The 15,383-nt window shown below is 38.1% G+C and overlaps 1 protein-coding gene across 1 annotated transcript; it reads right to left on the bottom strand.

Moving 5' to 3' along the window:
• Window positions 1-8,678: 8,678 nt before the first annotated feature.
• On the bottom strand, window positions 8,679-9,626 carry LOC114027945 (olfactory receptor 1N1-like). Its single transcript, XM_027842091.1, has one exon. It carries the CDS (start codon window positions 9,624-9,626, stop codon window positions 8,679-8,681), a length of 948 nt encoding a protein of 315 aa, XP_027697892.1.
• Window positions 9,627-15,383: the final 5,757 nt, after the last annotated feature.

The raw sequence follows: 15,383 nt of genomic DNA, 5'->3' as shown, positions 1-15,383 counted from the left end.
TGGAAAGACCCTAATCTTTTCTCAAACTAGAAACCAGATTACCCAATTTTGTATACTGGTTAATTGGTTTTTTTTAACTTAACTGGTCCTATTTGATTAATTGTTTTTAATGTATAAAAATCTGTGTCCCCTGTATTTGGGGTCTAGCCCTAAGCTGAGAAGGTCTGTTCTTGATTTATCATGAAATTTGCATACACTGCTTAATAAATTGATATGCTCAGAAACTTAAACCTTTGTTCCTCAATCATTTCATCTTTCACCCACCACACATCCACTCAAACAGTTTTCATAATACTTGATAAGGTACAGGTATAGGATAAAAATCCAGGAATGCAACATTGAAACAGACAAGTAAATGCAATATAATTTAATGATAGAGGGAATATAAACAACTAGAAGCATCAGAAACAACTTTCTGTGGGAAATGGCACACAGATTGAATCTTGAAGAAAGCTATTATTTCTGAGAGCCAGAGGTGAGGACAGAGTTCATTCCAGCCTGAGCATGTCAGTGGGAGATAGAATATATATTATAGAAAACATATTCCTAAGACATCAAATGGGCTAGTTTGGCTGGGAAATGGAGTGCAAAAGAGAGAATATTGTGGACTAAGGCAGGAAAGGTAGTTTAACCACAATATTGTAAAAGGAGCACTCAGGAACTCAACTAGTCCTGTGCTTGTCCTAGTATTTATGGAACTCCACCCCACTAAGTAGACATGACATGGAAGTGCTGAGGAGTGGACAACTTGGTATTTTGCAGCTCTACTTATTCCTGGTGGCTTCATCAGTCAATAGGTTATGGTTAGTTTTCTTTACTTTCTCAGAATCTGCTTGGAGACCTGGTGCTGCTGACACAATCCTGCCCCACCCTGAGCTCATTATATCTTACCTAGTTCTAGGGCTGTGGCCTTGGCATGATGAACAGGAATATGTCCCCAGAAATGGATAGAACACAAAGAACTATGTCATGCTTTAATCTTGACATAAAAGCAATGATTTTTTAAAAAAAATATATGTAAGATATTTGATCAGATGAGAGGCAAAGTCAGTTGATGCTTCTCCTCCCCCCATCAGCTTGACAAGATTGTTCCCTAAATGCAGCCATCTGAAGGGCATCTCCCAGGGAGGTAGATTTGTACACAACTGTTTTGCTGATTGAACTTCAGAGACTCGGGCTTCTTCTTGATGACTGGTTGGTTGAAACTTAAGAGGAATGACTCTCATCAGCAAAGCCTCCCCTTCTATGGTTAATATATGAGTGTGCTGTGAAACGCCTCATCATTTTCTTCCTATCTATTTTTTCTAAAGCTTTTTTTCTCTTGGAATTTTAGGCTGAAGCATAGCAAAGGTTGGAGGGGAAAGAATTTATTTTTTTTCCCCTGGGACACCAAGCCCTGTTTGCCCTCTTGTGCCTTTCTGTTTCTTTCTTTTTTTTTTTCAGATTTTCTTAGACAGATCCTGAGGATGGACTTTTCCATTATTGAATTATCTCACAAGTAATTATACTCTATCCCTGTAATTTAGATAGGTAGGATGATGTAGTGCAGAGGTGTCTAATGTGACTTCAGGTGGACCCACAAAAATCTCTAGTTGAAATAGATCAAAATTTAATTGAAAAATATTCGACAAAATAAACAAAAATGCAATTCAACACCAATAATGCTAATGTATGGTTTTCTAAGTCTATGTGAGGCCAACAGGGATCCATTTCTATTTCAGTTTTATAGCACTGGTGTAATGTATACAGAGCTGGCATGGAGCAGGAAGGACCTATCTTAATTCACCAGCGTAGTATACTGACTATGTGGGCAAATCACTTAATCTTTCAGTTCCACAGGCAACTTTTTAAGGTGTTGATTTTCATTGAATGAAAGAATTTCTCTAATGGAGCTGTCTACAATAATTAAATTATAAATTCAGTTAAACAAACTGACAAAACTCTTGAGAAAAAGGTTTTGTAAATAGGTTAAGGGAAAGGTGCTATAAAATGTGTAGTGTTGGTGATAATTGTAATTGTCAAATGAATAATAAAAAAGGCAAGTTGCCTCAAAGGAATGGTCCCCATTCAGCTGGATTTGTAATTCTCTGTCCACATCTTACATTACTTGGCCTTGCAAGCTCAGGTCCATGCAGACAAATGCTAGGCTGCTCAAATCTGCCAGAAGAAGAAAGAGGGAGTGTATGAAGCAAAGCTTTACCCAATTCTGGGAGAGATATAGGTTAGTAGGGGATTGGCATACAAAGTGACAAAATGGTGAAACTGTGTTCTGAAGAGATATTATGTACTGCAATTTAATCTGTAGGGATCAAATATGGGATACTGAAGGGCTCTTTGATTCCTGGAGACAGCACCTCATGGAAATGAATTGAGAACGTATTGAAAGGGTTTGGCATTCCCTGGAGTGATAGAGTCTGGTTCTTTAGGGTAGGATAGCTCATATTCTTCCTATTGGAATTGGAATATGCACCTGGCTAGCATGAGACTAGGGTCTTCTTGGGGCTAAAGGAGAAATCTTTGACTCTGCTCCATGACTTCAGTCAGTCCAGAGTAGAAGCCAATTCCAAAAGAAGAGTGGGTGTTCCACAGTTTAGAAGGAAGTGATGACTCACAGATGCTGCTCCAGATGTTCAAAACAGGGAGAGAGATTCCTAGAAGCCAGAAAACTCAGAGGGGGTTCTTGGAGGAGGAGGGCCTTATTCTGGACTTTGAAGGCTGGCTAAGATTTAAAGAAGCTGAGGGGGATAGATGAGGGCATTCAAGGCTGAGGGAAGAACATAAGTGAAGGAAAGGAGGCAGGCATGTGAATTATGTTCTCCCAGGGTTTGAGATAAAAGAATAAGAACCTTAAATGTTAACTCTCAGAGAAGGAAAATTAATATGAAAATTTTATCTCATATTTGTTTGTTGATGGAACAGCTATAACCTACATGTAGTAGGGATGTACATGAAGAGAAGAGACTGCTTAAGAATGGGTTATTTCTAGGAGCAATCTTCCCCACCCTCACCCTATGTCCCAGGGTCTGAAACACTGACTGATTTTCTTAGGTGCTTGGTATTGAAAAGATTCCCAGGAAATAGTCTAGTCTTCTTGTACCTTTACTCATTATTTTTCTTCAGGGACTCTTAAATGTGCATCCCCTTATGGCACAAGCCCAGGGCTCATAATGGAAGTAGTCAAAGCTTTTGGCATCTTCATTTGGTGACTGCACAGAAAATTCATGGTCCTGAGTCAACTCTCTCTGGCATCACATATCCATGTGGTCTCCACCAAAACATTCTGGGTCTGTTTCTTCCATATTCTCCCTTTCCTATGTTTCATCCCCTCACAGCCTGAGAGGATAATCAGCTATAATCATAGAAATGGTGGAATCACAGACTCAATTCAATTAAATTTGACAAACCTGTTAATTTACTATTATTAAAAAGTTACTTTACAGAGCTTCTAGTCCAAGCTCCCATTCAGAACTACAATTTGCTCCATGTCTAATGAATGGTCAAATAATATCTTGAACACTTCAAACTATGAAGAGAGCAGCACATCCCAACATAGTCCATTCCATTGCTGGGGCAGTTCTAATAGTTCCAGTGATCTTCAAACTAAATCAGAATATTTCTCTTTTAATTATTGGACCTAGTTCTCCCTTCTGCAAAAACAGAAAGCATTTATGGGCCCTTCATCATATGCAATCCTTTGGCTACTCTCTAAAGGTAGAAATAATGTTCTGCCCGTAGCTTCTTTCCCTAGTCTACACATGATCTATTACTTTATGGTTCTCATATAACACAGTTCATTGCTGAAACTCTCCTCTTGCTGATTATTCTCACTGAAGTGTAACATCTGATAACATATGATTGTGTCACAAAGACCCCAGGGATGACTGAGCTGCCATACTTTCTGTTTTTCAGACTTGATACTCCAACCTAGCTAAAGCCAAAAACTTAATAATGTCTTCAGTGAACCATATACAGCTAGCATTTACACAGTACTTTAAGGTTTACAAAGTGCTTTACAAATATTATTTCATTTTTTCCTTCACAACAACCCTGGTAAGTCAGGGCCATTATTCCTATTTTATAGATGAGCAAATGGAGGTAGACAGAAATTAATTGACTTATCTAGCTTAGAAGGGTCTGGAGTCAGGTTCAACTCAGGTGTCCCAAACTCCAAGCTCAGCATTCTATCCACTTCACTGCCTCTAAGAATTGTTATAAGTAGTAGAGGAACCACCTCGACTAGTAAAGGCTTCTTCTTATTCCAAAGAAAATTTTCAAAACTCCCTAAAATAATGGGGAAAACTAACATTTATTTTGAAAACTGGAAGTTTAACTACTTTCTTCTTATTGCAATGCTGCTGAAGTTTTGTGTAAAGAGAGAATGAACTCTCCAGCTTATCAAAATATGGCTCGGAAAAGAAGACAAAAGATTTGCCAATGGCATTGAGGTTCTTAGGGTCTGGCATTGTCAAATGTCATTGTCTGGAAAAACTTTTCCTGTTGGAGATTGGCCTGTTTCTTCATTGAACTTGATTCCTTTGCCCTTCTTTAAGTTCCAAGAACACTGATAAATTAATAGACATGTAAATGACAAAAATAATTGATTAATGTTATTACTTAACATTAATCCTGGGAAGCTACATTACTGTCAGGAGCTGAGGTCATGAGAACCCAATGCTTAGCAGAGAAAATTCATCTTAGCAAAATCCCTCAGTAGTAAAAACCTTGTACCTCACTGATGTGTAGCTGAATGGAACCCCAAAGTTCCTACTTCCAGAGTCACTAATTCCCTTTGCTTTTCACTCCTTCAGGGTCCTACATAATGAATCACTTTTCTATGAAAACAATCTTAAATGATTATGATTCCTCAGTTTGGAAGATTTAGAAGGGAAAGATACAAGTCAATTAAATATCAAATAGAAGAACATGACCTTGTACGTTGGATGGCATGACACTGGAATTAATCTCTTTACCATGACTACTACCCCAATCTCTTCACCCTGAACTTAAGTTCAAAACTTAATTTAAGGAAAACATAGATCCTTCTAAACACAAAGTGGGAACAAACCCTCACATTGCTTCTTATCCTTTTTAAATCATATAAATCTCTGGGATTGTTTCCTCATCTGGGAAATGAAGGTGTAAACTGACCATTGTTCTCAGCTCAAAAAATCATTAATTTTATTATTTTCAATTATAAAATCAGATTTTCAGTGTAGGAAGGCACTTCAGAGTTCCTTACTAGTTTCCTTACTAATTTAACCTCTACTTGATTACCAACTCCTTCTACAATATTCCTAACAAATGGCCATTTGGTCTGTGCTTGAAGACCTGCAATATGGAGAACTTGCTCCCTTCTGAGGTAGCATTATCTTACTTTTGGTGGATCTAATTTTTAGAAAGTTTCTCTAGCTAAAACCTGCCTCTCTGTAACTTCTGCTCATCACTTTGAGTTTTGTCCTGTAAGGCAGTGCTTCTTAAACTTTTCAGCAGCATTCCTTGGCAGTGTGTGGCCTGAGGGCATGCTCAATCTTTGTGTTCAGAACTCAGGCTGAAGTGAAGTTGCACAATGCAACTTCTGGCAATACCTGCCCGAAACACCTCAGATTCAATTATGTGTTTGATTTTTAATTAATTTTTGGTTGTTACCCATTCAGAAACCTTTCACTGCTATATTTTTCACAACCCCACATGAGGTCACAACCCACAATTTAAGAAGTGCTGTCTAAGGCTAAGCCATATGAGTCATTCACTCAATAGACCTTCAGATATTTGGAAACAGGTGTCATATTGACTAAAAGATTTTTTCCTACATATTAAACATATAGATCACATAATTTTTTCACTGATTCTCATCTTCCATGACTTTTTTTGCCTTTAGTAGTCTTCTCTCTCTCCTCTGAATATAGTCTAACTTTTCAATATCCTTCCTATCAGAACTAGATACTAATAGTGCACCAAGGCAAAGTGTTATGAAAACATTACTTCTAATAATGAAGCCAATGATAGAATTGGTTTTCTTGACTGTGTTTACAATCCCCTAACTCTAACTGGTGTTTTTCAAATGAATTTATGTCTAGGTATAAATCCTTTGTCTTGTACTTATGCCCTTTATTTTTAACTATTCTTTTTATAAGTGTATTTTCTTTTTATATTACAGATATTTCCAAATGATTCCCATTTCTTCAGAAGACTTTTGTAGCCAAGTAAAACAAATAATTAAAATTAATAACATAGCAACCTCAAATGAAAGTAATGCAACATTTCATAACTGGAACACCTCTCCACCGCTCTATTTAAAAAAAATAACAGAAATCTATTTTCTTTCCTTTTCAGCCTTACTGCAATGGAGAAAAAGGAAAACAAATTTATTAAAACAAACATAAATAGTCAAGCAAAAGATTCCTTTGGTAGTTGTATACAAAAATATTTGTCCCACTCTACACCATTAATGTCACCTCTCTGTAAGTGATAGCATGTTTCATCGTCATACTCAGCCCTCTGAAATGACAAATGGTCATTATATTGATCATAGTTCTTACAGATTTTGAAGCTTTTTGCTTTTATAGTATTATTGTTATTGCATAAATTGTTCTCCTGATTCTTCTCTTTTATTTAGCATTCATTCACAAAAGTCTTCAAAATTGCTTATTGTTATAATATTGATGTGAGTACCAATTTTTCTTCTAGCTCTGCTTCATTCTTACTTTTGTAGTGGAAAAAAACCAGAAATTAAGGGGAAATATTGAGGAATCATTTGTGATAAATGAATATAATGGAGTACTACTGTGCTATAAGAAATAGGGATATTAGGGTAGCTAGGTGGCACAGTGGATAGAGCTCCAACCTTGGAGTCAGGAGGACCTGAGTTCAAATCTGGCCTTGGACACTTGATGCTTACTAGTTGTGTGACCCTGGGCAAGTCACTTAACCTCAGTTGCCTCACCAAAAAGAAATAGGGAAATTGATTACTTCAAAAGATATGAAAAGGTTTATATGAACTGATGCTATTGATTTTCTTTAATGCAAGAGCTAGGCTTTGCATTTCCCTCAAACGCAAGGGTTTTAATTGTATTGAAAATTCAATATGAGTGAATTTGAAGCCAAAAAGCTAATGATATCTTGGACTGCATTAAAGGGGAAGAGAATCACAAGAGAGGTAATAGTTGTACTCTGACCCAATAAGACCACAGCTGGAATATTGTCTTCTACTCTGGTCACCATATTTTAAGGAGAAAAGAAATAGGACATATTGGTGAATGTGCAGAAGAGAATGAACAGGATGGGTGAGATGACCGGATAATGTGTCATATGTGGACTAATTAAAGGAGCTATGTTGGTTTGATTGTAGAAGAGAAGATTTAGAAGGATGAGAGGGGCATCATAGTAGTCTTGAAGAATTGAAAGGTTGTCCTATGACAGAGGGGTTAAACCTTCTCTTGATCCCAACAAAGAGACAAGTAGAAGTTCCAAAGAAGCTAATTTATATTTGATGCCAGGTTGAAGTTGGGAGTGTTGTGGAGAGGATTTTTGGTCAGGTACAGTTTAGGTTCTAAGTACCCAGATGTCCTTTCTAGTTCTTCAATTCTATGGTTCAGGGAGGAGGTTTTAATTCTAACCTGTTGACTTATTTCAGGATGTCAGTTGTCACCTGAAGCATTCCTCCTATTATCATGTCATCTACAAGTCTGATCAACATGGCCTCTATGACAATTCAAGTCTCTGTTAAAAAGGTTGAATAGTACAGTGCTAAGGAAAACACTTTGGGGCATTTTATTAGAGACTTGTCTCCAGGTTTTCTTTCACCCATTAAGGAATATTTTTCAAAACAGACCAAGTTCTTTTAAAATTGATTATCTGAAACAAAATGGAAACTGAGGACAGTTTCTGAGACATCTATGATTTAATTTGCAAAGCTAGCATTTGCATACCAAACCAGATCACCTGACTCCTCAGCAGTCAGAGACAGGGAGTGATTTACAGAACTGATTTTTATGACAAAAAAGAGGAATAAAAATGGCAGAAACTTCTTTTAAACATAATTCAATTGGAAAAGACAGATCACCTTACTAGTTAGCTTCTCCCAGACTTTCTTAATCCTATCCTACAAGTGGGGCCTTTTGTAACCAGAAAGTGTACTGAGAAAGAGGAACTTGTGGTCTGCAGTTAGTAGTCTTCCTTTTTTAATCTTAGGCTAATTAGACTAATTAGTCTTCCTTAGCAGAGTCCATTACACAACTTAGACTTTAGCTCCAGAAAAAAAGGAGCTTGTCCACTAAAAGTGGAAAGAGGAACTTAACCTCTGGCTAACTTTTCCCCAGGTACCAGAAAGGGGAACTTAGCCTCTGGTCAACCCCCACTTTCTGTCAGAAAAGGAAATCTAGTTTTTTAAAGGAGTAATCCTATGATAATTTTATTATGTATTACTCTAACTTACCTGCTACTAAATGATAAAGTCTTCTCAATCTATCTATTCACTAAATCTCTAGGTAACCTAGACCTAAGCAACTATCTATATTAGTCTAGTTTAGCTGTTAAGGTTAGCTTTTCCTAAAGAATCTTTAACCCTATAATCAAACTAAAAATAAATCAAAGTAATAAAAAAAAATAGCTGATTTCCTTTTCAGTTGAAAGTTGAAAAGAAGAAATTAAGAGAAGGCTCAGCATAGAAGGCCAAAGGGTCAATGTAACTGAGAGGCAAATACCTTGCCTTTGAGGAGACTCCCCAAGGCCACTTTCATGTCCTGGTTTCTCAAGCTATAGATGAAAGGGTTAAGCATTGGAGTTACCACTGTGTATACCACAGAGGCCACAATGTCTTTGATGGGGAAAGTAGATGAAGGGCAGAGATATACACTGAAAATTGTACCATAAAACATGCAGACCACAGAGAGGTGAGAGCCACAAGTAGAGAAGGCCTTTCTCCTGCCACCCCCTGAAGATGGCATCCTGAGGATGGCAGAGACAATGCACATGTAAGACACCAGAGTGCATAGGAAGGGAACTGTCATAACTGGGCCACCTGCAACAAAAACCATTAATTCATTTAAATGGGTGGAAGAGCAAGAAACTTTCAACAGGGGACTGATGTCACAAAAAAAGTGGGATATTTCCCCTACCACACAGAAAGAGAGTTTTGCCATGAGCAAAGTGTGTAACAGAGCATGGAGATTAGTGATCACCCAGCACAAACTCACCAGAAGAACACAGAGCTGGGGGCTCATGGCTGTGGTGTAATGGAGTGGGTGACAAATGGCCATGTAGCGATCATATGCCATCACAGCAAGCAGGAAGCTGTCCATGTCCCCAAATGAAAGAAAGAAATACAGCTGTGCCAGGCACCCTGTATAGGAGATGGTGTGAAGCTTTGTATGCAGGTTATGCAGCATCTTCAAGACTATACTGGAGGACAGACCAATGTCAGCAAAGGAGAGAGTGGCCAGGAAGAAATACATAGGGGTGTGGAGGCGAGCTTCAGAGATGATGGCAAGGAAGATGAGCACATTCCCTGCCATGGTGACCAGGTACATGCTGAGAAATAATCCAAAGAAGAGGTGTTGGTGTTCTGGCAACTGGGACAGCCCCTGGAGAAGAAACTCAGAGATACTGGTCTGATTTCCACATCCCATGTCATTGACTTGTAAAGGAGTCATAAAACAAAAGACCTAAGTAAAAAAAGGAACCTTCCTTAAATATATTACAGAGTGGAGTGGAAATAGCTGGACTAAGAATCAGGATACTGGGTTCCACAGAAAATCCATTGGTGCCTTCATGTCTTTGATTACATCTCCTCAAATCTCCTTTGGGAGCTCATTTGGTTGATCGTTCCTCTCTCCTCCTCATCTTCTGTTTCTCTCCAAATACTGTTTTCCCAATGACTATACATATGCTCAAAATTCCCTTACCCTTAAAAAACATCTCTTAGCTGCTACCTCCCTCAAACTAATGTTCTTTATTTCTATTCCTTTTAACCGCTAACTTCCTACAAAAAGTAGACTAAGTTCACTACCTACACTCGAATCTTTCTATAATCCTTTAAATAAAGCACCTAGACTCCACTGCAAGAAATGGTATTGAGGTCCATGGATTAACAGGCTTTTCCCAAATGATCTGTAGGTCAGTGCTGTTTTTGTATAAATCCTTCTTTAATTTGATCTCAGAGGTCAACAAGAGAGAATACTGTAAGAATAAAAGTAATTTTATTATTATCATACAAAGGAAGAAACTAGGGATACTTCATTTTGCTAGTATTAAGTAAATATTATTGCTGGGAGGGGAGAGGGTTGATACAGAGCAAGGCCAAAGCCCTCCTAAAAAGCTTGATGACACAATGGATAGACCACTGAGCCAAAAGTCAGAAAGACTTGACACACTATCTGTGTGACCTTTAGTAAGTCACTTAACTTATATCTGTTTCATTTTCCTCAATTATAAAATGGGGATATTTTTAGAAGCAACTTTCTAGGGTTATTGTGATCATCAAAAAGATATAATACTTTAAAATTACTAGGCACAGTGTCTAGAGTATAGTACATGCTTAATAAATGTTTGCTTCCTTTACTTGAGTCCTTTTCTCCCTGGTGCTCTTTCTGAAGAGGGGAAGCTCCAGTGGCCATGAAATGCCCCTTAATCAATTAGAAAAATGTTAAATATAGGGAAGTGAAGAAAAATAAAAAAAATAAAACATCCAATTAGAATACAGTTTAGTTGTGCCTCTTCTGGATTTTATTTTCTTGGAGAGTCCCCTGAGGCACTCTCAGGTTAAACAATCTGTCCACGGTGGTACAGCTAGTACATTTCATAGTCATGGTTTGAATCTAGTACCTTCTAACTATAATACCAGGCTATGATTCACTATGCTCCACACCCCTTTCTTAATAATAATAATAATGATAGTAATAAAGAACAAGACCCAGAACAAGAAGAACTAACATTTATATAGTTCTTATTAAGTGTCGGGCACTGTGCTAAGTACTTCACAATCATTGCATTATTTCACATATTTTACACAACTACCCGGGAGATGAGTGCTATTGATATTGAGATCTTATTTATAAATCATTAATTAAATTAATAATAGATGTATCATTTTGGAATCCAACCTCATCACAGGTTTCTGTGTGTGTACAGTGGGTTCATGTGTGTGCTTGAATATTTTGGAGTTTGCAAAGAGAAACAGCATCATAGAGATGGCAGAGAGCTTGTCTTGGATATACCTTGTCTTAGTCAAGAAAACTAACTTTAGGTTTTAGTGCTCCCCGTAGTCATGTGACTCAGAACCAATTTCTTAACCTTCCAATGCCCCTGGTAACACTCCAAAACTAGAAGGTGATCATTTGCTCATCTGTGGTGGTAGAGGGAGTCTCTTACCCAGAGTTCCCTACATGGATGAAATCACAGGTCTGGACAAAAAAGAAAAGTTTTGCAAAGCACCTTGTAAGCATTACTTCCCCTGATCCTTACAATAACGCTTTGGGCATAGATACCTTGGGAATTATTGCTTCCATTTTACAGATGAAGGGAACTGAGACCAAAAAAAGTGAAGTGATTTCCCCATGGTTGCACAAATAGTAACTATCAGTGGAAGGAATTGCAACAAGGCCTCCCCTGAAGCCGAGTTCAACTCTTCACAATACTTAATTCTACCTCTAAGCTTTTACTTGGGCTATTTCCTCAGCTTGTAATGCTTTTCTCCTCTCTGCCTGTCCAAATCTTAGCTATCCTTCAAAGTCCAGATCCTATTCTGTCTTCTCCAAGAAACCTTACTTATGAGCCCCATCTCTGAGTTCTGAGTATCTAGTGTTTATAACACATATTTAGTACTTATTTTCTATGGTCTTGGCTGCTAAAGAAATATGTGCTGGAGCAGGGGTCAGGGGAACTGACTTTCAGGGAATCCTGGCTCTAACATTTTTCGGACTAGTATCTTCGCTCAAATGCTAGTGTGCCTGAATCAGAGAGAAACATGCTCGTTATTCCATAGTAGGTTGGTCAACTGAGAGTTAATGGAATATATAACAATAAGGAGATCTCTCTCACATGGTGATTTCATTCTCTCCTATCGCTTAATCTATTGCCTTTCATTCTTATGTCTCTGTTTCTAGTCCTGACTACTTTTCTGCTCTCCTGACTTACATTTCCAGACAAACTCCTGACTTACATTTCCAAACTGACAGGACAGTTCCATCTGGATTCCAACTGCCATCTCAACCTCAATATGTATGAAAACAACATTATCATCAGTTCCTCAAAACTGACATCTGACATTACTCAGATGTGGCAGCACCATTCACCTGGTCTCCTGTGTCCAAACTTTGGGAGTTTTCTTTAACCTTTTCTACCTTCTCTTCACTTTCATCTCATGACCGATCTGGTGAGTGATACCATCCATTCCACTTTTAGCATCTCTAGCATCTGTGTCTCCTTCCCAATTTCCACTGTCTTTAGCTGAGTACAGATCTATATTACCATTCTCCTGCAAGCCTCCTCATTGGTCTTTTTCTCCTTTTTCTACCCTTGCACCCACCCTTCCTTACCATATTCCTACACTAAAAAATCCAACAATGATTCCATAATATCAAAGTGATCAAGTTCATATTGCTTAGTTTAACATTCAAGACCCATCACAATACTCTGCAATATTTCATTTCTAGTTTTAATTCATGCTATTCTCCACAATGTATTTGACTTGATAGGCAGCTAGATAATACAGGGGATAGATTGCTGGACTTGGAGTCAGAGAAGACTTGAGTTCAAATCTTTCCTGAGCCATTTACTATCTCTGTGACCCTGGGCAAGTCATTTAACCTTTTTCTGCCTCAGTTTCCTCATCTATGAAAAGAAAATAAGAATAGTACTTCCCTTCCAGGATAAAATTAGATAATATTTTAAAGTGTTTTGCAAACCTTATAGTGCTGTATAAATGCTAGATATTGTTATTGTTATTATTATATTAAACTAGACTACTGGTCATCCTTCTGTAGATTCTGTACTTTTCTCCTATCATACCTTTGCTCAGATTGTTTCTGATACTGAGAACTCCTTTTTGCCTGTTTAATTCCTACATAATCTCTGAAGCTCATTGAAAATGTCCTCGTGTCTACAGTCAGTAACATCTTGAACTTCTTCTTTACATCTTCCTTATATACTTGTCATGCACTGTTTTTTTAGTCTAATTGTTTAACAGAGGCATTATGATAGAGAGCCCAGCTCTCAGTTAGCTCTGTCTCTCACACACACTGACCACATGGCCCAGGAAAATCACTTAATCTCTCAAAGCCCCCCAAGCAACTAGGACGATAAGTTTCAGAACAATTACAAACCATTCACCATGGAGGTCTTTTTGCTGGGAAATCCCTATGCCACTTAAATCACAGGCTGGAAACTGCCCTAAAATGTGTAGCTGAGAGGCAGACAGAAAGATAGATATTCATCATTCATTACCTCCAACTGTTCTGTGTTGATTTCAAATGCTGAGAAACTGTCACTGAGTGAACGATTTCTTCTGCCACTTCTCTTCTCTAGATGATAGGAATTCAAGGGCAGGTTGGGGAGATATGAGGAACCTCCCTTCACTCAAGAAGAAGATAAAACACATTCTACAGGCTGTAGATCCCTGGACGGGGCAAGTGACTTAGAAGAAAAAGTCTTTGTTAGTCTTGGAATTTAGAAGCATAAATGTGGGGCTATAGAGCCCCGCACTGAGCTAGAGTGAAATGAGGAGCAGGTGCCTGGGTCCAAAGTGCCTTTCTTCCACTCTGCCCTCCCCCCCCAAACAGATCAGAGCTCCCACCTTCTTAAGTGGCATTTTGACAGTCTCTGGGAAAATACTCCCCAAAGATTCATTAGAAAAATGATGAGTAATTACCTGACCATCTATGTCCCCTCCAGATCTTTCCCACCTGGGACAGAGGGGAGGGTCCCCAGGATGGAGTCCCGCAGTGAGGGACCTAATGCATTGTCCATTCTCTAGGCAACACAGAGCAGTTAATGTTGGGTTCTCTTGGGAGTATCGCCACTTTCTTCTTCTATGAACATTTGGAGTAGGAGATAATAGAAGATAGTGATCTCAGAGTTGTACCCATTGGTCTCTGAATAAAATCTATCTACTCAACAGAATCCCTATTTCCATTCCTGTTCTAGTCTTGAGGTATTCTAGGTTATTACTTCACACTGCCTATATCAGACACTCTTTCACCATGCCCTACACCTTAAATCTGAAACTCTAGGGTAAAACCACTTAATTAATCAATCAATTAATAAATATTTGTTTAGCACCTGCAAAGTGTCAAGACCGTGCTGGGCACAGGGTAAGAAAGATAAAAATGAAGTAGTCACTGCTAGGCAATATCTATACCAATAGGAGTAAAAAAATTTGCAAACTAAATTCCAGGCATGGTTACTTGTAGCTTCAGGGATCAGGAAAGGCCATGCTGTAATCAATCATCAACTCTGCTTACATCAAATAGATTTAAAGAATCTTACTTTGTTTTTGAAAAATTTTTAACGTTTTTACTGTTATCTTTGGTTGTTATATTACCTACATTTCCCAATGTGTCCTTCCCCCACTTCACTCCCCTCCCAGAGACACATCCCTTCTAAAAAGAACAAAAAATGGGAAAAAGAATTCCCCAAAACTTTTTTTTTAAAGCTTGAGATTCTACGCAGTGTATCACATCCATATTGATTGATGTCCAGCTCTCTGAGGACAAGTTCCTCTGTCCTTATTTAACCTTGCTGATTTGTGCATGATGGTGACTGAAACCATTGAGCCTTATGCTCAAAGCCTTTCTCCTGTGGTAGAATCTTGCTAAGTTTATGCATCTGGCACAGCCATTTAGAAGTTGAGGTCTTCTGAATGCCATGATGAGACTTTTTAGTATGTCTTTAGCAAAGCAAGTCTCTCTCTCTCTCTCTCTCTCTCTCTCTCTGTCATACAGACACACACATACACAGTGGAGATATATAAATGTATATGCATATATGGATAATATATTTATTAATGTATAAATATACAGATTTTTGATGTTGTTCATTCATTTCAGTCACGTCTGACTCTTTGTGACCCCATTTGGGGTTTTCTTTGCAAAAATACTGGAGTGGTTTGCCATTTCCTTCTGAAACTCATTTTACAGATGGGAAAACTGAGGTAAACAGGGTTAATGTCACATAGCTAGTAAGTGTCAGAGGCCTGGTTTGAACTCAGGAAGATGAGGCTTCCTGACTTCAGACCTGGCAGTCTATCCAAAGTGCCACCTAGTTGCCTCAATATATAGATATCTATACATCTATAAGACATAAATACAATGCATATATACATAAACACATATGTAATGTTATTCTTACATACATGTATGTATGTACATAGGATACACATATAATTATAC

The sequence above is a fragment of the Vombatus ursinus genome, unplaced genomic scaffold (assembly GCF_900497805.2).
Source record: "Vombatus ursinus unplaced genomic scaffold, bare-nosed wombat genome assembly UNPS02014864.1, whole genome shotgun sequence".
Classification (NCBI taxonomy): Eukaryota; Metazoa; Chordata; class Mammalia; order Diprotodontia; family Vombatidae; genus Vombatus; species Vombatus ursinus.
Note: the sequence above shows the minus strand (reverse complement) of the source record. Positions and strands in the feature narration are given on the sequence as shown.

What these genes read in the sequence shown, in the direction of transcription:
- LOC114027945 (XM_027842091.1), bottom strand. Translation starts at nt 9,626, where the DNA reads ATGGGATGTGGAAATCAGACCAGTATCTCTGAGTTTCTTCTCCAGGGG.